The 26,706-nt window shown below is 46.3% G+C and overlaps 1 protein-coding gene across 1 annotated transcript in view; it reads left to right on the top strand.

Annotated features, from left to right (window-relative positions):
• LOC140390089 (tyrosine-protein kinase RYK-like) overlaps positions 1 to 26,706 on the top strand; it is a 352,210-nt gene that overhangs the window by 49,113 nt on the left and 276,391 nt on the right. The window contains exons 5-6 of the mRNA XM_072474993.1: positions 3,674 to 3,754; positions 16,178 to 16,303. Coding sequence (XP_072331094.1) covers positions 3,674 to 3,754; positions 16,178 to 16,303 — 207 coding nt within the window. The remainder of the gene's footprint in view (positions 1 to 3,673; positions 3,755 to 16,177; positions 16,304 to 26,706) is intronic.

Here is a 26,706-nt window from a genome sequence, read left to right as displayed (position 1 = left end):
CTGCTATCGAAAATTCTCCTAAACAGATTCTGGGAACTCTTACTCTCTCTGTCCTTCATACTACTCCAGTCTAGATTTGGGTAATCTATGTTACTCGGTAATTTTTGATTCCCTGTCTATTTTACTGCAAATTCCTCTACATCTTCCCACGGTAGCACAGTAGTGGTACTGTTGCTTCACAGCGCCAGGGTCCTGGGTTTGATTCCGGGCTTGGGTCACTGTCTGTTTGGTGTCTGCGAGTTCTCCCCGTGTCTGCATGGGTTTCCTCCGGTTGCTCCAGTTTCCTCCCACAAGTCCCGAAAGACGTGCTGTTGGGGAATTTGGACATTCTGAATTCTCCCTCTGTGTACCCGAACAGGCGCCGGAATGTGGCGCCTAGGATATTTTCACAGTAACTTCATTGCAGTGTTAATGTAACCCTACTTGTAACAATACAGATTATTATAGTTGATGGCCCATAGACTACAGCAAGCAATGTAATCGCACTTTTTTTTGTGTCTTAACTCCAGCCAATTAGATTTTGTCCTTGATCCCTCTTTTCTCCAGCACTGGAGTGCTCTCTTTAATCAATATCGCCACCCTTCCCCCTTTTTTGTCTTTTCTGAATACCTTGTACCCAGCAATATTTAAAACCCAGTTTTGCCCTCCTTTGAAAGAGGTCATTGATATCTGCTTCTGTACCTCTTCAGTCATATTTACCAAACTCTGTGCATTAAATACATACACAGTAACGTTGATTTAGGCCTTATTACATTCTCCCTTACTCTGGCCCAACTTGTAACTTACTAATTCCTATTCTAATGCTATCTAATTATTCACATTATTGCTAGACAACTTCAGAGTCAACCATGTTGGTGTGGGACTTCAGTCACATTGTTCCTCATTCTCGAAACAACATCAATATGAACAAGTTGCAATTTAAAAATAAGTTGAATTCTCAGTGTTCTTAATGCTTGATACAATGATTATTTGAAAACCATTTTGCAAGGCAAAGTTTTACTTGCCAGTAAACCTACATCACAGTGGCTGTTTGCATTGGCTTTCTAAGCTGGACATAATGTACTTTCTGAAAAAAATGCTTAGCAAATGCTTGCAGGTATAATTCTTTCTTCGGAATCTTTTAATGTCCTGTGGCATGATAGATCAAATGTAATCTTTGGATAAAGAGGGTTGGGATATTTGGACCAGGGTTATAATAAAGCAGTTCAATGCAATATAAGGTGTCAAATTGAGGTACTTTTGGGCTCCCAATAAGCAATGTTGGAATTACAGCTTCACAAATTGCATAGCTTCAATGTGGATACAGTGTAAGCTTTCCAGCCCAGAATGCTTGGGACCAAGGAATTTTTTGGATAATAGAATGTTAGAATGGCTATGGTGCACGATCAATGACCACTAAAGCGAGGTTGTAGTCCAACTGAAGGCTTTAATAAGCTAGATGTTTCCCCCAGCAGCTCAGGTACAGAATGAGGGCTGCTGGGGGCGGCACGGGTTCTTATACCCCACCTATCAGGGCGGAGCTATCATACACTCTAACCAATGGAAAGCATATAGTTTCCACCAATGGTGCTTTAGCCTATCAGGTACCGTAATACCTATAATACCACAGGCTAGAATAGAACCACAAGTGTGAACTGGGTTTAATATGTGCCCGAGACAGAAAATATGCCAAATCTAGTTTTAAGACATAAAAAGCACGATTTCAAATCTGTTCATTTGAAAATATGGACTAGTCATGCATCAGTTAAGCAATACACTCATTTAAAAATAGTAATTTAGTCATAGAGAATTGAGTATTGCTGAAAAAAGACACATGCTTTCAAAGTTTTTAATCTTGAACTCGTCAGGACAGACAAGAATGTCAAGTTTCAAAGGGAACAACAATTTATACTGCATTGGCAGCACGGTAGCATAGTGGTTAGCACTATAGCTTCACAGCGCCAGGGTCCCAGGTTTGATTCCCGCTTGGGTCGCTGTCTGTGCGGAGTCTGCACGTTCTCCCCGTGCGTACGTGGATTTCCTCCAGGTGCTCCGGTTTTCCCCCACAGTCGAAAGATGTGCATGTTGGGTGGATTGGCCATGCCAAATTGCCCTTGGGTTAGATGGGGTTGCAGGGTTACAGGGAGAGGGTGGAGGTTAAGTAGGGTGCTCTTTCCAATAACTGGTGCAGACTCGATGGGCCGAATGGCCTCCTTCTGCACTGTAAATTTAAAGAAATTCTATTATATGAGGAGGGGGTGCTGTCTCAAGCATACGATCCCGGTCCAGACCCCAACAGTGGCTAGGGTACGGGAGAGAAACACCAATATTTTATTTTAATTTTACAAGACTGTGAGGAAAGGATACCTCACTCCAGGAGTGATTTCTCACAAAATAGAGACATGGTATATTAAAACAAACTTTATTACGAACACAGTATTAAAATATCTTTAATATCACACAAGCAAATAGCTTATGATTACCCTTTAAAGAATGCTAATCAATATAGTGACAGAATAACCCTTAACTGCTATCTTTATTTCCATTCAAACAAAAGAACCTTCTCTGAACCCAATCCACTTATAAATGCAGTTCGCACTCAGGCATACTTTCTGTATAGAGGTGCATTTGAGTCTGCCTGAAAAGATAGACCAGAACCCTGTCAGAACAAAGCAGAATCTCTGGCTGGATTTCTTCAGAAACTTCTCAGCTTGCCTTCCAGCCAAACATTAACTCTGAACCTCAACACCTGACTGCCTCAACACTTGGCTCCTCCCATTAACCACATCATTCACTAAACAGAACACAATGTCTCTAACTATTCCACACTGAAGCCTCAATATGAATAAAAATTTATTAGCCAAAATTTTGGCAATGCTTATTTGCACCTCTGGCTCCAGAAAGCCTAGCTGTCTTGCAAACCAGGATTTTTAAAACCACTGCAGCAGTCATACACACACTAACCCAGGCTTCTAACGCTTACTGCACCAAATACACCTAATACAATATTCCTACATTCATCACAACGCACACACGCACAATCAGTCCTTCACATGCACACGGCAATCAACTGCTCACCCACCAAAACACACATTAATCGGTCACTACTCCTACCCTCACTTTGGTCTAGTTGCCAGTGTATGTGGAGCAAAGTTGTTAGCCTGGATAAGGAGCCTGTGCACTGGATGGACAGGAGCAGAAACTCAACAAACTTTGAAGCCACCACTCATCTTCCCCATGTAGCAGTATTACTATGTAATTGGATGATAATGGCATAGTGTAGGTTAGATGGCTTTTGTTTCGGTGCAACATCGAGGGCCGAAGGGCCTGTACTGCGCTGTATTGTTCTATGTTCTATGTTCTAATTATCTGATGTCATTATCCAAATTATTCATTTAACAAATTACTTAAGCAGAAACCTATTTGGACAAATTTTCTTTACTTGTCCAATAGTAGCAGAAGTGGCAATTAGTTAACAACTTTGGGTTTCGCAAACCAAGGTAAAATCATTCTGCCCTTTCTCTTTGAGCTTTGCAGAGGGAAATTCCTTTGCGTCGCTTGCTGTATGGGAAATGATGACCCCAAAACAGCTGAGAATATTTTTTTATTGTATTAACATTGTGAATGCAATAAATGCACTAAGTTTAAAAAGGGGAAATAAATATGGCTGTAACACAACTTCCTGTCCTCACAGGAAGTGATCTGAAGGAACTTCCTGGGTGCAACCCTGAAGAAGAAAGGCAAAATAGTGTCACCCAAGCTTCCAAAAACTCAGGTGAGCTTCATGGAATTGCCAACACCAGCAATTTTGCCTAGAAATATCTATCAAATAACAAAATAAAATGCAAAATGAATTCATTTGCCTTCAGTTCATAATCAAGAGAATTGAAAATTATTCAATATGTGCATGTCAAATGGATTTGAAGTTGGTTCAGGCTAAGTAGGTTACATAAGTAAATGTGCAGCATTTAATTACAGACCAATTTCCAAAAACATTTTGTAAAAGGCCATAAAATAAATTTATTTATGATCGCATGAGAAGTCTGACTCGGTAAAATGTATTTACCAGTTTATTGGACAATTCAATTTCCAATGTCATGGTCATATATAGAATTAGGTAGATCATGTAGCATGGTCTGAACATGTTGGTACTTATGTTCCAATCCAGGCAACTCCTTTTCTTCTTCACATAACTTATCAGCATAGCTCTTTATTTTCTTCTCCCTCAAGTGCTTCCCCTGAAAATGCATATTTTCCATTTATTTGGTTCCATTCTTATCTATTTAATTATGGCTAGAGCATGCAATGGCTTCTTGTCCCACTTCTGCACAGCTTCCTCTGGTGTCCCTCAGGATCTGACCTTGGTCTCTATATTCTGACTCTGGGCAACATCATCCAAAATCGCAACGCCTTTCCACATTATGCTGCAGAACCTGATGTACAAGAGGCGAGGCCACATTGGATTTGGTTTTGGGTAATGAACCAGGCCAGGTGTTGGATTTGGAGGTAGGAAAGCACTTTGGGGACAGTGACCACAATTCGGTGACGTTTACGTTAGTGATGGAAAGGGATAAGTATACACCACAGGGCAAGAGTTATAGCTGGGGGAAGGGCAATTATGATGCCATTAGACGTGACTTGGGGGGGGATAGGTTGGAGAAGTAGGCTGCAAGTGTTGGGCACGCTGGATAAGTGGAGCTTGTTCAAGGAACAGCTACTGCGTGTTCTTGATAAGTACGTACAGGTCAGGCAGGGAGGAAGGCATAGAGCGAGGGAACCGTGGTTTACCAAAGAAGTGGAATCTCTTGTTGAGAGGAAGAAGGAGGCCTATGTGAAGATGAGGTGTGAAGTTTCAGTTGGGGCGATGGATAGTTACAAGGTAGCGAGGAAGGATCTAAAGAGAGAGCTAAGACGAGCAAGGAGGGGACATGAGAAGTATTTGGCAGGTAGGATCAAGGAAAACCCAAAAGCTTTCTATAGGTATGTCAGGAATAAGCGAATGACTAGGGTAAGAGTAGGGCCAGTCAAGGACAGGGATGGGAAGTTGTGTGTGGAGTCTGAAGAGATAGGCGAGATACTAAATGAATATTTTTCGTCAGTATTCACTCAGGAAAAAGATAATGTTGTGGAGGAGAATGCTGAGACCCAGGCTATTAGAATAGATGGCATTGAGGTACGTAGGGAAGAGGTGTTGACAATTCTGGACAGGCTGAAAATAGATAAGTCCCCGGGGCCTGATGGGATTTATCCTAGGATTCTCTGGGAGGCCAGGGAAGAGATTGCTGGACCTTTGGCTTTGATTTTTATGTCATCATTGGCTACAGGAATAGTGACAGAGGACTGGAGGATAGCAAATGTGGTCCCTTTGTTCAAAAAGGGGAGTAGAGACAACCCCGGCAACTATAGACGGTGAGCCTCACGTCTGTAGTGGGTAAAGTCTTGGAGGGGATTATAAGAGACAAGATTTATAATCATCTAGATAGGCATAATATGATCAGGGATAGTCAGCATGGCTTTGTGAAGGGTAGGTCATGCCTCACAAACCTTATCGAGTTCTTTGAGAAGGTGACTGAACAGGTAGACGAGGGTAGAGCAGTTGATGTGGTGTATATGGATTTCAGTAAAGCGTTTGATAAGGTTCCCCACGGTAGGCTATTGCAGAAGATACGGAGGCTGGGGATTGAGGGTGATTTAGAGATGTGGATCAGAAATTGGCTAGCTGAAAGAAGACAGAGGGTGGTGGTTGATGGGAAATGTTCAGAATGGAGTTCAGTTACAAGTGGCGTACCACAAGGATCTGTTCTGGGGCCGTTGCTGTTTGTCATTTTTACTAATGACCTAGAGGAGGGCGCAGAAGGGTGGGTGAGTAAATTTGCAGACGACACTAAAGTCGGTGGTGTTGTCGACAGTGTGGAAGGATGTAGCAGGTTACAGAGGGACATAGATAAGCTGCAGAGCTGGGCTGAGAGGTGGCAAATGGAGTTTAATGTAGAGAAGTGTGAGGTGATTCACTTTGGAAGGAATAACAGGAACGCGGAATATTTGGCTAATGGTAAAGTTCTTGGAAGTGTGGATGAGCAGAGGGATCTAGGTGTCCATGTACATAGATCCCTGAAAGTTGCCACCCAGATTGATAGGGTTGTGAAGAAGGCCTATGGAGTGTTGGCCTTTATTGGTAGAGGGATTGAGTTCCGGAGTCATGAGGTCATGTTGCAGCTGTACAAACCTCTGGTACGGCCGCATTTGGAGTATTGCGTACAGTTCTGGTCACCGCATTGTAGGAAGGACGTGGAGGCTTTGGAGCGGGTGCAGAGGAGATTTACCAGGATGTTGCCTGGTATGGAGGGAAAATCTTAGGAGGAAAGGCTGATGGACTTGAGGTTGTTTTCGTTGAAGAGAAGAAGGTTAAGAGGAGACTTAATAGAGGCATACAGAATGATCAGGGGGTTGGATAGGGTGGACAGTGAGAGCCTTCTCCCGCGGATGGAAATGGCTGGCACGAGGGGACATAGCTTTAAACTGAGGGGTAATAGATATAGGACAGAGGTCAGAGGTATGTTCTTTACGCAAAGAGTGGTGAGGCCGTGGAATGCCCTACCTGCAACAGTAGTGAACTCACCAACATTGAGGGCATTTAAAAGTTTATTGGATAAGCTTATGGATGATAATGGCATAGTGTAGGTTAGATGGCTTTTGTTTCGGTGCAACATCGTGGGCCGAAGGGCCTGTACTGCGCTGTATCGTTCTATGTACCTCAACCCCACCATTTTTAGCCCCTTGCACTGTCTCTAAATTGTTAGATTGCTTAACTGACATCCTGCACTAAATGAGCAGAAATGTCCTCCAATTAAATGATGGGAAGCCATTGTTTTTGGTCCCTGACTCTCTAGCTATCGATTCCATACCTCTTCCTGGTAATTGTCTGAGACTAAACCACACTGTTTACAACCTTGATGTCGTCTTTGACTCTGGGATGAGCTTCTGACTATGCCTTCACTGAGACCGCCTGTTTCTTTCTCTGTAATTTTGCCTCATACCTGCCCTCCTTCAGCTCATTTGTGCCTGTTACCTCTGGTCTTGATTATTCCAACACACTCCTGACTACACTGTCACATTATGCCCTCTGTAAATTTGAGGTCATTCAAAACTCTTATGTCCATGTCCTTACACACACAAAATCCTGTTAACCCATAATCGCTGTGCTCACTGATGTACACTAACTCCTTTTAAGTAATGTCTCGATTTTAAAACTATCCAAAATATTGACGCTCCTCTAATCCTGTCCTTTTGAGTACCCGGTTCCACCATTTGTGGCTGTCACTTCGGTTGCCTAGGGCCTAATCTGCAGAATTTCCTCCCTAAACCCCTCCATGCAAACATCTCATTTCCTCCTTAAAGACAATCTTTATTATCTATCCCTTTGACTTAAGATTTTTGTTATCTGCAAGTCGGTGTCATATTTGAAGTGCTATAGAACACCTTATGTGAAAGACAGTAAATGAATACAAGTTTTGGTGACAGTAAGTTTCACATTCCGACCACACTCAGCATAAAAAAATTGTTTCTGAATTCTTGATTTGATTTCTTGTTGATTATCTTATTTTGATAACAACATTTTTTTCATCTCCACACTCTTTGTCTATTTTAACAAAACCTTTCATAATTTTAAAGCCCTCTATTAGGTCTCAGCCCTCTCTTTCATAACCTATTCATTTTTCCTGATGGAACCTTGCAGTTCCGGCACCATCCTTTGAAATCTTTTTTGCCCACACCAGTGTCATAATATCCGTTTTATAATGCGACAACCAGAACTGCACACTGCATTCTTCAAAGAACAAGAACAGTACAGCACAGAAAGAGGCCCTTCGGCCCCCCAAGCCTGTACCAGTCATGATACCATTACTTTGCCAAAATCCTCAGCATTTCCTAGTGCTGTATCCCTCTATACTCATCCTATCCATGTATTTGTCGAGATGCCTTTTGAACACCGTTAATGTATCTGCTTCCACAACCTCCCCCGGCAGGGCATTCCAGGCACTCATCACCAAAGGTTTTGTAAAAATAAAAAACCTGCCTCGCACATCTCCTCTAAACTTTGCCCAATGGACCTTAAACCTATGGCCCCTGGTTACTGACCCCTCCACTCTGGGAAAGAGTGCCTGCCCATCCACTCCATGCCTCTCATAACCTTGTCGACCTCTATTAGGTCACTTCCATCTTTCTAATGAAACCATTCCGAGTCTATTCGGCCTCTCCGCATAGCTAACACCCTCCAGACCAGTAAATACCCCGGTGAACCTCCTCTGCTCCCTCTCGAAAGCCTCCACATCCTTCTGGTAGTGTGGCGATCTATCACTTTTCCAAGTGTGGCATTACCAAGGTTCTATACAACTGTAGCATGATTGCCAATTTTTATATTCTATACCCTGCCCAATGAAGGCAAGCACTCCGTATGCTTTCTTGACTACCTTGTCCACTTGTGTTGCCACTTTCAAAGATCTGTGGACCTGCATACCCAGATCTCTCTGACTTTCTATACTCCTATATTCCTATATTGCCATTTATGAACTTACTAATCAGACCAACTACATTTTCCTCTAAATAGTTTATGTACACAGCAGAGGCCCCAGCACTGATCCCTGTGGAACACAGCTAGTCACAACCTTCCATTCAGAAAAACACCCTTCTACTGCTACCCTTTACCTTCTGTGACCGAGCCACTTCTGTATTCATCTTGCCACCTCACCTCTGATCCCGTTTGACTTCACCTTTTGTACCAGTCTACCATGAGGCATTTTGTCAAAGGCTTTACTGAAGTCCAGGTAAACAACATCCACTGTCCCCCACCCCCCATCAATCATCTTTTATCGCCGCCTCAAAAAACTCTATCAAGTTAGTGAGGCAGGACCTCCCTTTCACAAAACTATGCTGTCGATCGCTAATGAGGCGATTTGTTTCCAAATGGGTATAAATCCTGTCCCTGAGAATTCTCTCCAATAATTTGCCCACTACCGACGTGAGGCTCACCGGCCTATAGTTTACAGGATTATCCCTGCTACCCTTCTTAAAGAGTGGTACCACATTAGCTATTCTCCAGTGCTCCGGGACCTCTCTTGTAGCCAATGAGAATACAAAGATGTCAGTCAAGGCCCTACAACTTTTCTCCTTTGCTCTCCTCAGTATTCTGGGGTAAATCCTCCGGCCCAGGAGACTTGTCTACCTTAATGTCTTTAAAAACAACCAATACCTCCTTTTCAATGTCGACATGACCCAGACTATCCACACGCCCTACCCACGAATCATCTTCCACAAAGTCCTTTTCTTTGGTGAACATCGGTCATTTCCTCTGGCTCAACACATAGATTCCCCCCACTGTCTTTAAGTGGTCCAATACTTTCCCTGGCCACCTTGTTGTTTTTTACATATGAATAAAAAGGTTTGAGAGTCACCTTAATCCTACCTGCCAAGGACTTTTCATGACCTCCTCCTTGCCCCCCCTAATTTCCTGCTTAAGTACTTGTTTATACTCCTCAAGGGTTTTGACTGTCCCCACTTTTCGAGACTGCGCAAAAGCCCCCTTTTGTCATTCACAATATCCCTCGTTATCCAAGGCTCCCTAAATTTCCCATACTTATCCTTCATTCTCTCAGGAACGTGACTTTCCTGAATCCTAATCAACTGTCACTTGACTCCCACATGACCGATGTTGGTTTACCCTCCAACAGCCGCACCCAAATCCAAATTCTTCAATTCCTCTCTAATGTTATCGTAATTTGTGTTTCCCCAGTTTAGCACCTCCCATCATCCCTATCCTAAAGTACCCTAAAACGTAAGGAATTGTGGTCACTACTCCCAAAATTTGGCAGGGGATGGGAAACTGACTTGTAGTCCAGGAGATAGCGTTGCTAGAGGTCAGGAAGTTGAGGGTAGTGCAGTACTGAGGAAGGTACCATGGTCACAAGAGTGGACCTGCAGGCATGAAGGTGGTTTGAAGTGTGTCTACTTCAATGCGAGGAGCATCAGGAATAAGGTTGGTGAGCTTGAAGCATGGATTGGTACCTGGGACTATGATGTTGTGGCCATTGCGAAGACGTGGATAGAACAGGGGCAGGAATGGTTGTTGGAGGTTCAGGGGTTTAGATGTTTCAGTAAGATTAGGGAAGGTGGTAAAAGAGGTGGAGGAGTAGCATTGTTAATCAAGTATAGTATAATTGCTGCAGAAAGGCAGTTTGAGGAGGATCTGTCTACTGAGGTAGTGTGGGCTGAAGCTAGGAATAGGAAAGGAGCGGTCACTTTGTTAGGTGTTTTCTATAGGCCCCCAAACAGTAACAGAGATGTGGAGGAAAAAATTGCATTGCAGATTTTGGAAAGGTGCGGTAGTCACAAGGTAGTTGTCATGGGTGACTTTAACTTTCCAAATATTGATTGGAACCACTATAATTCAAATAGTTTGGATGGGGCTTTTGTGTTCACAAAGGAAAGGGGCCATGTTGTTGAGGAGGATAGTGCAACGTAGGCTGGAGGAGGTAGATATTCGGAAGGAAGATGTGTTAGAAATTTTGAGAAGCCTAGCGATGGATTAGTCCCATGGGCCTGATGGGATATATCCTAAGATTCTTTGGGAGGCGATGGATGAGATTGCAGAGCCTTTGGCTTTGATCTTTATGTCCTCACTGTCTACAGGAATAGTGCCAGAAGACTGGAGAGAGGCAAATGTTGTCCCCTTGTTCAAGAAAGGAAATAGGTATAACCCTGGGAGTTATAGGCTGGTTAGTCTCACTTCGTTCATAGGAAAATTATTGGAAAGGGTTCTAAGGGATAGGATTTATTATAATTTGGAAAGATACAGCTTTTATCCAAGATAGTCAGCACGGATTTGTGAGGGGTAAGTCTTGCCTCACAAGTTTGATTGTATTCTTTGAGGAGGTAACTAAGTGTGTAGATGAAGGTAGAGCAGTTGATGTCGTATATATGGATTTTAGGAAGGCGTTTGATAAGGTTCCCCATGGTCGGCTCATGCAGAAAGTAAGGAGACAGCATGGAGGGAAATTTGGCCGATTGGATCAGTAACTGGCTATCACATAGAAGACAGAGGGTGATGGTAGATGGTAAATTTTCATCATGGAGCCCAGTCACCAGCGGTGTAGCCCAGTCACCAGCGGTGTAGCCCAGTCACCAGCGGTGTACCACAGGGATCAGTGCTGGGTCCTCTGATATTTGTGATTTTTATCAATGACGTGAATGATGGAGTTGAAGGTTAGGTTAGTAAATTTGCTGATGACACCAAGATTGGTGGAGTAGTGGACAGTGTGGAGGGTTGTTGTAGGCTGCAAAGAGACATTGATAGGATGCAGAGCTGGGCTGAAAAGTGGCAGATGGATTTTAACACTGATAAGTGTGAGGTGATTAATTTTGGTAGGACAAATTTAAATGCGTATTTCAGGGTTAACGGCAGGGTTCTGAAGAATGTGGAGGAGCAGAGAGATCTCGGAGTTCATGTCCATAGATCTCGGAAAGTTGCCACCCAAGTGGATAGAGCCGTGAAGAAAGCCTGTAGTGTGTCAGCATTTATTAACAGGGGGATTGAGTTTAAGAGCTGTGAGGTTATGCTGCAACTGTACAAGACCTTGGTTAGACCACATTTGGAGTATTGTGTGCAGTTCTGGTCACCCCATTGTAGGAAGGATGTGGAAGAATTGGAAAGGGTGCAAAGGAGATTTACCAGGATGCTGCCAGGATTGGAAGGGAGATCTTATGAGGAAAGGTTGAGGGTGCTAGGGCTTTTCTCATTGGAGCGAAGGAGGATGAGAGGTGACTTAATTAAGGTGTACAAGGTGATGAGAGGGATAGATAGAGTGGACGTTCAGCGACTTTTTCCTCGGGTGGATGTAGCTGTTACAAGGGGGCATAACTATAAAGTTCATGGTGGAAGATAGAGGAGGGATGTCAGAGGTAGGTTCTTTACTCAGAGAGTGGTTGGGGTGTGGAAAGCACTCCAAGCTATGGCAGTGGAGTCGGACACTTTAGGAACTTTCAAGCGGTTATTGAATAGGCATATGGTGTGCACTAGAATGATTGGGAGTAGGTTGATTTGATCTTAGTTTCAGACTAGTTTGGCACAACATTGTGGGCCGAAGGACCTATACTGTGCTGTACAGTTCTATGTTCCCCGACTGAAACCTGAACCACCTGTCTCGGCTCATAGCCCAATACCAGATCCAATACTGCCCCTTCCCTAGTTGGACTGTCTACATATTGCATCAAGAAGATTCCTGGATACACCTTACAAATCTGACCCCATCCAAGCCCAGAGCACTAAGTGAGTCCCAGTCAAGGGAAGTTAAAATCCCCTACCATAACAACCCTGTTTCTTTTGTACCTATCCAAAATCCCTCTACCTATCTGCCTCTGTATCTCTCTCTAGCAGTTGAGGGGTCTGTCAGAAACACCCAACATTATGATTGCTCCCTTCCTGTTCCTGAGCTGTAAATGCAAATTGCATCAATGTATGAGCCCTCCGATGTGTCCTCCCGCAGTACGGCAATAATATTCTCCTTAACCAGTAATACTACTTCACCACCCCTTTTACATCCCCCTCTATCTCTCCTGAAGCATCTATATCCTCCAACATTCAGCTGCCAATCCTGCCCTTCCTTTAACCACGTTTCTGTGATAGCCACAACATCATAGTTTCAAATACTAATTAGTGCTGTAAGTTCGTCTGCCTTACCTGCTCTCCTCTAGCGTTGAAACAAATATACTTCAGACCACTGCGTATGAGCAGACCTGGTGATGATGTTGTTCTCTTATTTTTGCTATCTATTTTCCCTTCACTTTTTACATCTTCTAAGCTAATGCGCTGGTTCCCACCCACCTGCCATACTGCACTTCAAATGTGCTCTAATCAAGGTTAACTCCGATTTTGCTTTTAATTCTACCTCTAACAATGGACTTTAATAATCTTTATTGTCACAAGTAGGCTTCCCTGGTGGTCTAGTGGTTAGGATTCGGCGCTCTCACCACGCGGCCCGGGTTCGATTCCCAGTTAGGGAAATAACATTATGGGCAGCACGGTAGCACAGCGCCAGGGATCCACGTTCGATTCCCCACTGGGTCACCGTCTCTGCAGAGTCTGCACTTTCTCCCCGAGTCTGCATGGATTTACACCGGATACTCCGGTTTCCTCCCACAGTCCAAAGATGTGCAGGTTAGGTGGATTGTCCATGCTATATTGTCCTTAGTGTCCAAAAAGGTTAGGCGAGGTTATTGGGTTACAGGGATAGGGTGGAAGTGAGGGCTTAAATGGGTCGGTGCAGACTCGATGGGCCGAGTGGCCTCCTACTGCACTGTATGTTCTATGTTCTAGGCATACATTAACACTGCAATGAAGGGCGGCATGCGGCGCAGTGGTTAGCACTGGGACTGCGGCGCAGAGGACCCGGGTTCGAATCTTGGCCCTGGGTCGCTGTCCCTGTGGAGTTTGCTCATTCTCCCCATGCCTGCGTGGGTTTCACCCCCCCCAACCCAAAAATGTGCAGGTTAGGTGGATTGGCCACGCTAAATTGCCCCTTAATCAGGAAAAAATAAAAAAAATTGGCTACTCTAAATTTATATTTAAAAAAAACACTGCAATGAAGTTCCTGTGAAAAGCCCCTAGTCGCCACATTCCGGTGCCTGTTCGGGTACACAAGAATTCAGAATGTCCAAATTACCTAACAGCACGTCTTTCGGGACTTGTGGGAGGAATCTGGAGTACCCGGAGGAAATCCACGCAGACACGGAGAACGTGCAGACTCAGCACAGACAGAGACTCAAGCTGGAAATTGATCTTGTGCTACTGTGCTGTCCTCGTGCATGGTTTGCTTTTATTATGGCCTTATGATCTGTGATGTAATCATTTGTGCTGTTAAATCCCTTTGCTCCTCCTCCATTTAGATTTTTATTTTCCAAGCAATATATCACCTTCGTTTGCTCACCAAATGTATTACCTAAGTTGAAGTACAATTGCCAATCATAGTCCATTCTGCAAGTTTATTGTAATTAGTCTTCCTTTCATATCTTCTATCTCCTCTAATTTTGTGTCATCTGCAAATTTAAATGTTTAACCCTGAAGCCTGGATTGTTCATATAAGTTGAACAACAGTGGTCCAGAAGCCAATCTTTGTGGAATCCTGCTGCCTGACTTCTGCTACTCCGAGCAGCTGTCCCTTTTCCATATTCACTGCTTTCTGTCTTGCCACCAACTAGCTATCCATTCAGCTACTCGTCCCTTACTCTGTATGCCCTGACCTCAGTCAGCAGGTTGTTAAGTGGTTATGCTATGCCTCTTGGAAGTCTAGATATCATGTGTAGGGAAAATGATAGAACCTGTTATCAAGGACATGTTCCCCTCTCCCGCCCACGTGCTAGTTCCCCACTCCCACCCGCGTGCTGGTTCCCCTCTCCCGCCCGCGTGCTGGTTCCCCTCTCCCGCCCGCGTGCTGGTTCCCCTCTCCCGCCCGCGTGCTGGTTCCCCTCTCCCGCCCGCGTGCTGGTTCCCCTCTCCCGCCCGCGTGCTGGTTCCCCTCTCCCGCCCGCGTGCTGGTTCCCCTCTCCCGCCCGCGTGCTGGTTCCCCTCTCCCGCCCGCGTGCTGGTTCCCCTCTCCCGCCCGCGTGCTGGTTCCCCTCTCCCGCCCGCGTGCTGGTTCCCCTCTCCCGCCCGCGTGCTGGTTCCCCTCTCCCGCCCGCGTGCTGGTTCCCCTCTCCCGCCCGCGTGCTGGTTCCCCTCTCCCGCCCGCGTGCTGGTTCCCCTCTCCCGCTCCCCCTCTCCCGCTCCCCCTCTCCCGCTCCCCCTCTCCCGCTCCCGCTCCCCCTCTCCCGCTCCCCCTCTCCCGCTCCCCCTCTCCCGCTCCCCCTCTCTCGCTCCCCCTCTCTCGCTCCCCCTCTCTCGCTCCCCCTCTCTCGCTCCCCCTCTCTCGCTCCCCCTCTCTCGCTCCCCCTCTCTCGCTCCCCCTCTCTCGCTCCCCCTCTCTCGCTCCCCCTCTCTCGCTCCCCCTCTCTCGCTCCCCCTCTCTCGCTCCCCCTCTCTCGCTCCCCCTCTCTCGCTCCCCCTCTCTCGCTCCCCCTCTCTCGCTCCCCCTCTCTCGCTCCCCCTCTCCCGCTCCCCCTCTCCCGCTCCCCCTCTCCCGCTCCCCCTCTCCCGCTCCCCCTCTCCCGCTCCCCCTCTCCCGCTCCCCCTCTCCCGCTCCCCCTCTCCCGCTCCCCCTCTCCCGCTCCCCCTCTCCCGCTCCCCCTCTCCCGCTCCCCCTCTCCCGCTCCCCCTCTCCCGCTCCCCCTCTCCCGCTCCCCCTCTCCCGCTCCCCCTCTCCCGCTCCCCCTCTCCCGCTCCCCCTCTCCCGCTCCCCCTCTCCCGCTCCCCCTCTCCCGCTCCCCCTCTCCCGCTCCCCCTCTCCCGCTCCCCCTCTCCCGCTCCCCCTCTCCCGCTCCCCCTCTCCCGCTCCCCCTCTCCCGCTCCCCCTCTCTCGCTCCCCCTCTCTCGCTCCTGCTCGCGCGCACTCCCCTGTCGCCTGCTTCCGCGTTCAAACGCGCATGCTCCCCCCGCATCCCTCACCCCGCTCGCTGGCTCCCTCACCCCGCTCGCTGGCTCCCTCACCCCGCTCGCTGGCTCCCTCACCCCGCTCGCTGGCTCCCTCACCCCGCTCGCTGGCTCCCTCACCCCGCTCGCTGGCTCCCTCACCCCGCTCGCTGGCTCCCCATCCCTCGTGCTCCCCCCTCTCGTGACCTTTAACAGAAACATCCTTCCTGCATCTACCCTTTCTAGTCCTGTTAGAATTTTATACGTTTCTATGAGATCCCCCCTCATTCTTCTGAGCTCCAGCGAATACAATCCTAACCGATTCAATTCAATCTTAATCTTTCACAATTAACTGAACACTAATAATTCTGTTGTTTAAGTTGGCTACCACTATTACTCTGATAATTTGAATTTTACCTATAAAACAAGACCAGTTCCTTTCCTTTTTTAATGTACTCCCATTTCCTATTTCTCTTGGCGCTCTCCTCCTTACACCTGTTGCTCTCTCGCTCTTCTCCCATTTATCTCTCTTGCTATAACTTCCTGTTTCATTAATCCTGTGGTTCAACACCCTGTGACTTTTGAATGCAACACTTAAGTTAATATAGTGTTGGTAACATGCTTTACTCTTTGTTTTCTCTGCAGGTTACCCAACACTACGGATAGAAAAAAATGACCTCAAAAGTGTTACACTAGCAGAGGCAAAGGCCAGGGTAAAGGACATTGCAATCTCCAGAGAGAGGATCACTTTCAAAGACGTTCTTCAGGAAGGTAAAAAACTTTGACTACAGTTGAGGTTTGCAGCAAAAAAAATGTATTCCTCCTTCCCCCTCCCCTTCTCTCCCAAAGTCTTTGATTGTCATGTACCTTTCCTATCCTGTCAGATGATAAGGTAATTAACCTGAATCATTAACTCAGTTTCTATCTTGTGATGCTGCTTGAACTGCTGAGTATTTCCAGCATTTTCTGTTATTTTTGGTACAATAGAAATGGAAAAGTATTTTTTTAAAAGCAAAACAATGTTTATTCTATGAACTCAAGCTCACCTTTTTAAAACATACAGTGAACATCTTAGCAACCATCAATTCAAATACAACTCCCAAAGAATACAACACTAAGTAATGCTGAATAACTTCCCAAACAACATCCAGAAGATAAAAGAAACACCTTTCAACAGAAACACATCAAGTTTACATTCACTACTGAAAACATTTATAATTCTGAATTCACCAAATGATCAAGAGATAGTCTTTTCATGGCAGAGAACAGCAGTACACCTGCTTTGTCTGACTTCAGCTCCAACACTGAAAACGAAACTAAAACACACCCTGCAGCAAACAGCCTAAAACTAAAGTAAAAAGCTGACACAGCCCAGCTCCACCCACTCTCTGACATCACTGCAGTAATAAACATCCATTTCTTAAAAGTACTCTCACTACAGATATTTATATACACACCCATTTATAAACATCCATTTCTTAAAGGTACTCTCACATGACAGTAGCTCAATCCATCACGCACACCAGCCTCCCATCCATTGACTCTATCTATAATTCCCGCTGCCTCGGAAAGGCAGCCAGCATAATTAATGACCCCACGCACCCTGGACATACTTTTTTCCACCTCCTTCCATCAGGAAAAAGATACCAAAGTTTGAGGTCACGTACCAACCGACTCAAGAACAGCTTCTTCTGTTGCTAACTTTTGGTTGGTTCAATTGACTCTGTTTTATAACCTTTGCTCTAGAGTCGCCAGGTATCTTTATGATACTGCCACAAGGTTCAAGTTCAAGTAATGATCATTAACTCAACACACCAATTAGTAAGATTCAAATCAAAACACATTTATTATACACAGTAAATCACTACTCATGCATAAACTCTACTTTCTAGGCTATTTCTAGCACTAAAAGGCCTATACTTCGCTTCGGAGTGGCCCACCAGGTCAGGGGAACAAATGGCCTTTTGTTCAGGTCCTGAGTCTGCAGGATTCAAAAGCTGGTATGGACTGGTAGCTAGGAGTGCCTATCTCGTAGCGAGCATTGACTTGAGACTTACTTGCTTGGCGGCAACAAGACAGGTCACTCTCACGGGTTGATTCAAGTTGCTGAGTGACCCTGCCAAAGAAGGACGATTTGAACTTGGGGGCTTTACTTTATAGTCCCCAGGGGCTTCCCGCCCTTCGGGGCGGACCCCATACCTGGTTCCAAGTGATTGTACTACTTTCCGATCACTTGGATCGATTTCTCCAATGCTGGAGCGGTTCCCTGATCGTTGGCCTTCCTTTGTCTTGGCTCCTGCTGGCACCGAGGAGTCTGGCTTGGCTTTATTCACCTTAGCTGTTGCGATTGTGCCCTGGAATCGCACATTACTATGTAGATGGCTGCTGCATTACTATGCAGATGGCTGCTGGTTTCAGTGCAGTCTGGTTCCTTACAGGTTCCAATACACATGATTTCTGTATTTGCTAGTCTTTGCCTGTGTTGGCTGAATTTCCCTTCAGCCTTTGCGGTTCTCCATTTTAAGTTGGGAAGTGGCCAACTCAGGTGGCTACACTTCCCTACTGCCATCAGACTTTTGAATGGACCTACCTCGTATTAAGTTGATCTTTTCTCTACACCTTGCTATAAATGTAACATATTCTGCAGTCTCTCCTTCCTTCCCTAGGTACGGTATGCATTGTTTGTACAGCATGCAAGAAACAATACTTTTCACTGTGTACTAATACATGTGATAATAATAAATCAAATCAAATATACAGAGTAATAAAGAAATAATTGAGTAGTGGATCTTCAGCCATTGTTTTGTTGTATGTTCTTTGCAGTCAGTTATTCTTGATGTATCATGTAGCTGCCACTTGATGGCGTTGTGGAGCTTTCTGCAAAAAAGAAAACCCAATCTATTTTTTACTTTATTAAAAGTGGTATGTCGACACTTATGCACAAACCACGGTTTTCATGTCATGTGTTATTGATGCAAAACAGCATTTGCACATATAATCTCCTGCCTGAAACTAAGAAACGCATAACAACCTGCCCTGCCTATTTCTTGACCAAACAATCTTACCACTTAGACTTTGGTCTTAAAGGAGTATACCTCCATCCTGGCAAAAAGCACATTGTCTATCCATTAATGTAACTTAGTGTGAGTAGCCCCATGCGACATCCAAGATACAAGAATAGCAAAATATGAAGTTAACCATTAAGGTAAGAAAAATCTTTTTTTTTTATAACACTTAAAATTTAAGCTGTTGAACATCTAATTATGCTCTAGGTCTTTTACCAGGTGTTATAGAATCATTTTAAGGGAATCACTGAAGGAAGTGATGCCAAGCTTCCTGTGACCAGTCCAAAGATGTGCAGGTTAGATGGATTCGTCATGCTAAATTATCACTTAGTGGTAGGTGGCTAGATGGGGTTATGGGGTTGCGAGGGAGTGAGCCTAGGTAGGGTGCTCTTTCAGAGGGTCGATCCAGTCTCGATGGGCCAAATGGCTCCTTCTGTACTGTAGGTATTCTATGACCTGGGAATTGTGGGTGTAGATTAATCGAGTAAAGTGCTGCTTTACCCGTGTCTATATATGTTCAAGTTACGATAATGAGCCACATACTGGTTACATATTGTTTGAGTTCCTGTCACTCCTATATGAGTCAGAAACAGAAGAAGCAAAATTGAGAAATGTTGAAGAGCACCAAGTACCACAGAGTGACAGAGCTGGAAGAATTGTCAAATACAATAGAGTGACAGCTGGCTGCTTACCTGGACTGGCTGAAGATCCTTAAGAGTTCAACAGTGCAAAAGACTCCAATACAGACAGGACCCTGAGAGGTTAAAAATTATCCGAGTACAGTAGCCACATAGCAGACAGATTGGTTGTCAGAAGGGCAAGTTTATAGTTGCAAGATGCAGGATTGGGGTCCTTGACTGTTCTGACAACAAGCCTGAAATTGGAAGCAGCAGCTTGGAACTTGCTGCTTCCCACATTCCCACACTGAATCATTTTGTGGGCAAGACTTACTCTGAAAGCTTGGAAATGACCCCACAGCAACATCTGAGCAGCAGTCTAGAAACAAAGCAGAGCCAGAAAAGAAAGAAACAAGCCTGCACAGAAGACACTCCAACAAATAAAAGCAGGCAGGTTTGTAGAATTACTCTTATCTATAAAAGGAAAACATACAAACGTACAAATTAGGAGCAGGAGTAGGCCATTCAGCCCCTCAAATCGGCCCCACTATTCAATAAGATCATGGCTGGTCTGATTGTGGCCTCAACTCCACTTTCCACCTCCCGTGATATTTTTTGGCTCCCTTGTCAGTCTAGAATGTATCTGCATCTCCCTGTCTCCACCATTCTCCAGGAAAGAGAATTGCAAAGCCACATGACCCTCATCTCTCTCTTAAATGGAAGACCCCTTCATTTCAACTTGTTACTTAGTTCCAGTATCTCCCAGAATCACAGAATATTACAGTGCAGAAGAGGCCCTTCGGCCCATTGAGTCTGCACTGAGGCAAGAAAGGCCCTGACCTACCCACCGAATACCACTTGCCAGTACTTGGCCCATAGCTTTGAATGTTATGGGATGCCAAATACTCATCCATGTCATTTTTAAAGGATGTGAAGCTCCAGCTGTATACAGCTTCATCATGACCTCTCTACTTTTGTAATCTATGTCCCGATTTATAAAAGCGAGTGTCCCATCTGCCTTTTCCACCACCCTATTAACCTGCTCTTCTGCCATAGAGTCATAGATATTTACAGCATGGAAACAGGCCCTTCGGTCCAGCTTGTCCATGCCGCCCAGTTTCCATCCCTAAGCTAGTTCCACTTGCCCACATTTGGCCCATATCCCTCTATACCCACCCTGCCCATGTAACTGTCTAACTTTTTTAAAGGAAAAAATTGTACCCGCCTCTACCACTGCCTCTGGCAGCCCGTTCCAAATGCTCACCACCCTCTGTGAGCATTTTGTATCTCTCCGCTCTCACCTGAAAGGCAGATTACGACCTGAATGGTTGTAAATTGGGAGAGGGGCATCTCCAGCGGGACCTGGGTGTCCTTGTGCACAATTCACTGAAGGTAAGCATGCAGGTGCAGCAGGCGGTAAAGAAGGTTAATGGTATATTGGCCTTCATTGCGAGAGGTTTCGAGTATAGAAGCAGAGATGTGATGCTGCAATTGTACAAGGCCTTGGTGAGGCCACACCTGTAGTATTGTGTGCAGTTTTGATCTCTTTCTCTGAGGAAGAATGTTCTTGCTCTCGAGGGAGTGCAGCGAAGATTTACCAGACTGATTCCAGGGATGGCGGGTCTGTCATGCAGGGGCTGGTTTAGCACAGAGCTAAATCGCTGACTTTGAAAGCAGACCAAGGCAGGCCAGCAGCACGGTTCAATTCCCGTACCAGCCTTCCCGAACAGGTGCCAGAATGTGGCGACTGGGGGCTTTTCATAGTAACTTCATTGAAGCCTACTTGTGTCAATAAGTGATTTTCATTTCATTTCATTTTTTTCATATGAGGAGAGATTGACTAGGTTGCAATTGTTCTCGCTGGAGTTCAGAAGAATGAGGGGGGGATCTCATAGAGACTTATAAAATTCTAACAGGGTAGATGCATGGAAGATATTACCATTAATGGGTGTGTCCAGGACCAGGGGTCACAGTCTGAGGATTCAGGGTAAACCATTTTGGACAGAGATAGGAGACATTTCTTCACACCTGCTCTTCAGGCCTCCTCCTGCTTCTATCTTCTATGTATCTATGTAATGTCCTTCCTATAATAGGGTGACCAGAACTGAACATAGTATTCCATGTATGGTCTTACCAATGTCTTGTACAACTTCAACAAGATGTCCCAACTCCTATATTGAATATTCTGACCAATAAAACCGAGCATGCTGAATGCCTTCTTCGCCACCTTGTCCACCTGCAACTCCACCGTCAAGGAGCTCTGAACCTGTACTCTTAGATCTCTTTGTTCTGTAACTCTCCCCAACTCCCTACCATTACCAAAATGCATCACCTCACATTTATCCAAATTAAACTCCATCTGCCATTCATGACCCACTGGCCCAATTGGTCAAGATCCTGTTGCAATCCTAGATAACCTTCTACACTCCACTATGCCACCAATCTTGGTGTCATCTGCAAACTTACTAACCATGCCTCCTAAATTCTCATCCAAATCATTAATATATATAACAAATAACAGTGGGCCCAGCACCGATCCCTGAGGCACATGGCTGGTCACAGGCCTCCAGTTTGATAAACAACCCTCCACAACCATCCTTTGGCTTTGGTAGCCAAGCCAATTTTGTATCCGATTGCCTACCTCACCCTGGATTATGTGAGCCCTTAGTGTTGGATGGGGTTACTGGGTTATGGGGATAGGATGGAGGTGTGGGCTTGGCTAGGGTGCTCTTTCAAAGTGCCGGTGCAGACTCGATGGGCCGAATGGCCTCCTTCTGCACTGTAAATTCTATGATTCTATGATTAACCTTTTACAACAACCTACCATGCGGTGCCTTGATCACGTCGACTGCACTGCCCACATCTACCTTCTTGGTTACCCCTTCAAAAAACTCAATCAAATTCATGAGACATGACTTTCCCCTTACAAAGCCATGCTGACTTTCCCTAATTAGCCCTTACCTGTCTAACTGCCTGTAGATCCTGTCCCTCAGAATACCTTCGTACAATTTACCCACTACAGAAGTAAGGCTAACCGGTCTGTAGTTCCCAGGCTCATCCCTACAGCCCTTCTTAAACAAGGGCACAACATTTGCCACCCTGCAATCTTCAAGCACCTCTTCTGTGGCTGTGGATGTTTCAAATATCTCAGCTAGCGGGCGGGCAATTTCCTCCCAAGCCTCCCACAACATCCTGGGATACATTTCATCAGGTCCCGTGGATTTATATATCTTGATGCGCTTTAATACCTCTAGCACCACCTCTATGTACACTCCTCCAAGAGTTTTATTTAGAACATAGAACATACAGTGCAGAAGGAGGCCATTCGGCCCATTGAGTCTGCATCGATCCACTTAAGCCCTCACTTCCACCCTATCCCCGTAACCCAATAACCCCTCCTAACCGTTTTGGATACTAAGGGCAATTTAGCACAGCCAATCCACCTAACCTGCACATCTTTGGACTGTGGGAGGAAACCGGAGCACCCGGAGGAAACCCACGCAGACACGGGGAAAACGTGCAGACTCCGCACAGACAGAGACCCAAGCCGGGAATCGAACCTGGGACCCTGGCGCTGTGAAGCAACAGTGCTCTCCACTTGTGCTACCGTGCTGCCCCTATTTCCCTGAATACCGAACATTCGTGCCTTTATCAACAGTAAATACTGACGAGAAAGAAAGAAAATACTGCCTTCAGAGATCTACGGACAAACACTCCAAGGTCCCTTTGTTCTTCGGAACTTTCCAGTGTCAAACTTTCATAGTATACTTCCTTGTTAAGTTACTCCTTCCAAAGTGTATCACCTCACCCTTTTTAGGGTTAAATTCCATCTGCCAATTATCCGTACATTTGACCATCCCGTCTGTATCTTCCTGTAACCCAAGTCACTCACCTCCACTTGCCTTGCACCAGTGGAGGTACAGTTGGCCCTGTTCTGTGCTTCGCTCCAGAATCCACACCTTATTTCCATCCCGAGTTCTTCCTCCCATTTTTCCCGTGTTTCATTCAGTGGGGAGACTGCTCTTTCTGATAGTCATTCATAATGCCCCCGAGGTTCCCCCTTCCAGGTTACCCATGTCCAGAGGTTCCTCCAGCATTGTGTGTCTCTGGGTCCGTTTCAGTCAAGCCAAGTGCTGCCTCATCTGGTTCCAGGTTTGGAGCTTGGTTGCCATCGCTGGGATGACTGAGTGTTTTGTGGTGAGGGCTCGGAGGGTCATCCCTGTACAGGACTCCATCCTCCCCCATTCTGTGTCTGGTTCCTTCAACCACCTCCTCACTCTTTCCACCGTGGCTGCCAGTGGTAGTATTGTTGGTTTGGGAGAGCATGTTTCCCATGTTTCTTCTTCTCTGGGACTTTCCTTGGGTTCTCTCTCTCCCTCCCTCGCTCTCGCTCTCTCTCTCCCCCCCCCCCCTTTCTCCCACACACACACACACACACACGCAAACGGCATAATTATTTTGTCGACCAAAAAAGAAAAGTAGATCAGTATGGATCTAAACAGGAAGAGGAAGTTGTGCAGCACGTTCATCTTGGTCGTCTGTACCCTCCCCACAAGGGAGAGTGGGAGTGTAGCCCACCTCTGTCGGTTATTTTTTACTTCCTCCGACAGACTGGCCAGGTTCCACTTGTGGATCCGTGTCCAGTCATGGGCAGTCTGGATCCCCAGGTCGCGGAACTTGTTTTGGGCTAGTTTGATTGGCAGTCGCCCCAGCTCTGGCCCTCCCCCTCTCGGGTTCACAGGGAAGACTTGACTCTTGTTCGAGTTGAGTTTGTAGGCTCCAAACTCTCTCAGGATCTTCATGATCCCTCCCATGCTGCTTTGTTGATCCGAGATGTAAAGGAGCTGGTCATCCACACTGCCTCTGCCACTGCCACCTTTATTCAGCCCGAATGTTGTCTCTCATCTCCTTCTGTTCTCTGGTGAGGAATGCCTTCCATCCATCGCCTGATGGGGGGTGATCATTTTCGGGTCGCTGGTCTCCCTCTCACGGGAGCGGCAGGGGATCCTTCGCATCGTGGATCTGCTTGCTTGCCGCTTCTGTCTATTGACGCTGTTGGATTGGATTGGATTTGTTTATTGCCACGTGTACCGAGGTACAGTGAAAAGTATGTTTCTGCGAGCAGCTCAACAGATCATTAAGTACATGAGAAGAAAAGGGAATAAAAGAAAATACATAATAGGGCAACTCAACATATACAATGTAACTACATAAGCACTGGCATCGGATGAAGCATACAGGGTGTAGTGCTAATGAGGTCAGTCCATAAGAGGGTCATTTAGGAGTCTGGTGACGGTGGGGAAGAACCTGTTTTTGAGTCTGTTCGTGCGTGTTCTCAGACTTCTGTATCTTCTGCCCGATGGAAGAAGTTGGAAGAGTGAGTAAGCCGGGTGGGAGGGATCTTTGATTATGCTGCCCGCTTTCCCCAGGCAGCGGGAGGTGTAGATGGAGTCAATGGATGGGAGGCAGGTTCGTGTGATGGACTGGGCGGTGTTCACGACTCTCTGAAGTTTCTTGAGGTCCTGGGCCGAGCAGTTGCCATACCAGGCTGTGATGCAGCCCGATAGGATGCTTTCGATGGTGCATCTGTAAAAGTTGGTACGGGTTAATGTGGACATGCCGAATTTCCTTAGTTTCCTGAGGAAGTATAGGCGCTGTTTTGCTTTCTTGGTGGTAGGGTTGACGTGGGTGGGCCAGGACAGATTTTTGGAGATGTGCACCCCTAGGAATTTGAAACTGCTAACCATCTCCACCTCGGCCCCGTTGATGCTGACAGGGGTGTGTACAGTACTTAGCTTCCTGAAGTCAATTAGCAGCTCTTTAGTTTTGCTGGCATGGAAATGAAAAAAAATGAAATGAAAATCGCTTTTTGTCACAAGTAGGCTTCAATGAAGTTACTGTGAAAAGCCCCTAGTCGCCACATTCCGGCGCCTGTTCGGGGAGGCTGATACGGGAATTGAACCGTGCTGCTGGCCTGCTTGGTCTGCTTTAAAAGCCAGCGATTTAGCCCAGTGTGTTAAACCAGCCCCTGAGGGAGAGATTGTTGTCGCTACACCACTCCACTAGATTCTCTATCTCTCGCCTGTATTCTGACTCGTCGTTATTCGCAATCCGGCCCACTATGGTCAGCAAACTTGTAGATGGAGTTGGAACCAAATTTTGCCACGCAGTCGTGTGTGTACAGGGAGTAGAGTAGGGGGCTAAGTACGCAGCCTTGAGGGGCGCCGGTGTTGAGGACTATTGTGGAGGAGGTGTTGTTCATTCTTACTGATTGTGGTCTGTTGGTCAGAAAATCGAGGATCCAGTTGCAGAGTGGGGAGCCAAGTCCTAGGTTTTGGAGCTTTGATATGAGCTTGGCGGGGATTATGGTGTTGAAGGCGGAGCTGTAGTCAATAAATAGGAGTCTAATGTAGGAGTCCTTGTTTTCGAGATGCTCTAGGGATGAGTGTAGGGCCAGGGAAATGGTGTCTGATGTGGACCGGTTGCAGCGGTATGCGAATTGCAGTGGATCAAGGCGTTCTGGGAGTATGGAGGTGATGCGCTTCATGATCACCCTCTCGAAGCACTTCATTACGACTGAAGTCAGGGCCACTGGCCGGTAGTCATTGAGGCACGTTGCCTGGTTCTTCTTTGGTACCAGTATGGTGGTGGTCTTCTTGAAGCAGGTGGGGACCTCGGAGTAGAGTAGGGACAGATTAAAGATGTCCACGAATACCTCTGCCAGCTGGTCCGCGCAGACTCTGAGTGCACGACCAGGGATCCCGTCCGGACCCGTCGCCTCCCGAGGGTTCACTTTCAGGAAGGCCAATCTGACTTCGGAAGCTGTGATGGTGGGTATGGGTGAATTATGGGCTGCTGGGGCACTCGACAGCAGATTGTTGGTTACCTGCTCGAACCAAGCATAGAATGCATTGAGTTCATCGGGGAGGGGTGCGCTGCTGCCAGAGATACTGTTCGGCTTCGCTTTGTAGCCCGTTATGTTGTTTAGTCCTTGCCACAACCGCCGGGAGTCTGTCTGTGACTCTAGCTTGGTTTGATATTCTCTCTTGGCATCTCTGATGGCTTTGCGGAGGTCGTACCTGGATTTCTTGTATAGGTCAGGGTCGTCTGCCTTGAACGCCTTAGATCTGTCCTTCAGTAAGGAGTCAATCTCTCGATTGAGCCATGGTTTCCGGAGTTGGGGAACGCACGTACTGCTTTCTTTGGCACGCAGTCGTCCACACATTTGCTGATGAAGTTTGTGACGATGGTGGCATACTCATTTAAGTTGGTCGCTGAATTCTTAAATATGGACCAGTCAACTGTCTCTAAGCAGTGATGTAAGAGCTCTTCTGTCTCCTCGGACCAGCACTGCACAACCTTCTTAGCTGGATTCTCCCACTTGAGTTTCTGCTTGTGTGCCGGGAGAAGGAGCACCGTCTTATGGTCTGATTTCCCAAAGTGCGGTCGGGGGATGGAACGGTTGGCGCCCTTGATTTTTGAGTAGCAGTGG

Source organism: Scyliorhinus torazame, chromosome 14, assembly GCF_047496885.1.
Source record: "Scyliorhinus torazame isolate Kashiwa2021f chromosome 14, sScyTor2.1, whole genome shotgun sequence".
Classification (NCBI taxonomy): domain Eukaryota; kingdom Metazoa; phylum Chordata; class Chondrichthyes; order Carcharhiniformes; family Scyliorhinidae; genus Scyliorhinus; species Scyliorhinus torazame.
This window is presented reverse-complemented; position numbering and strand designations above follow the sequence as displayed.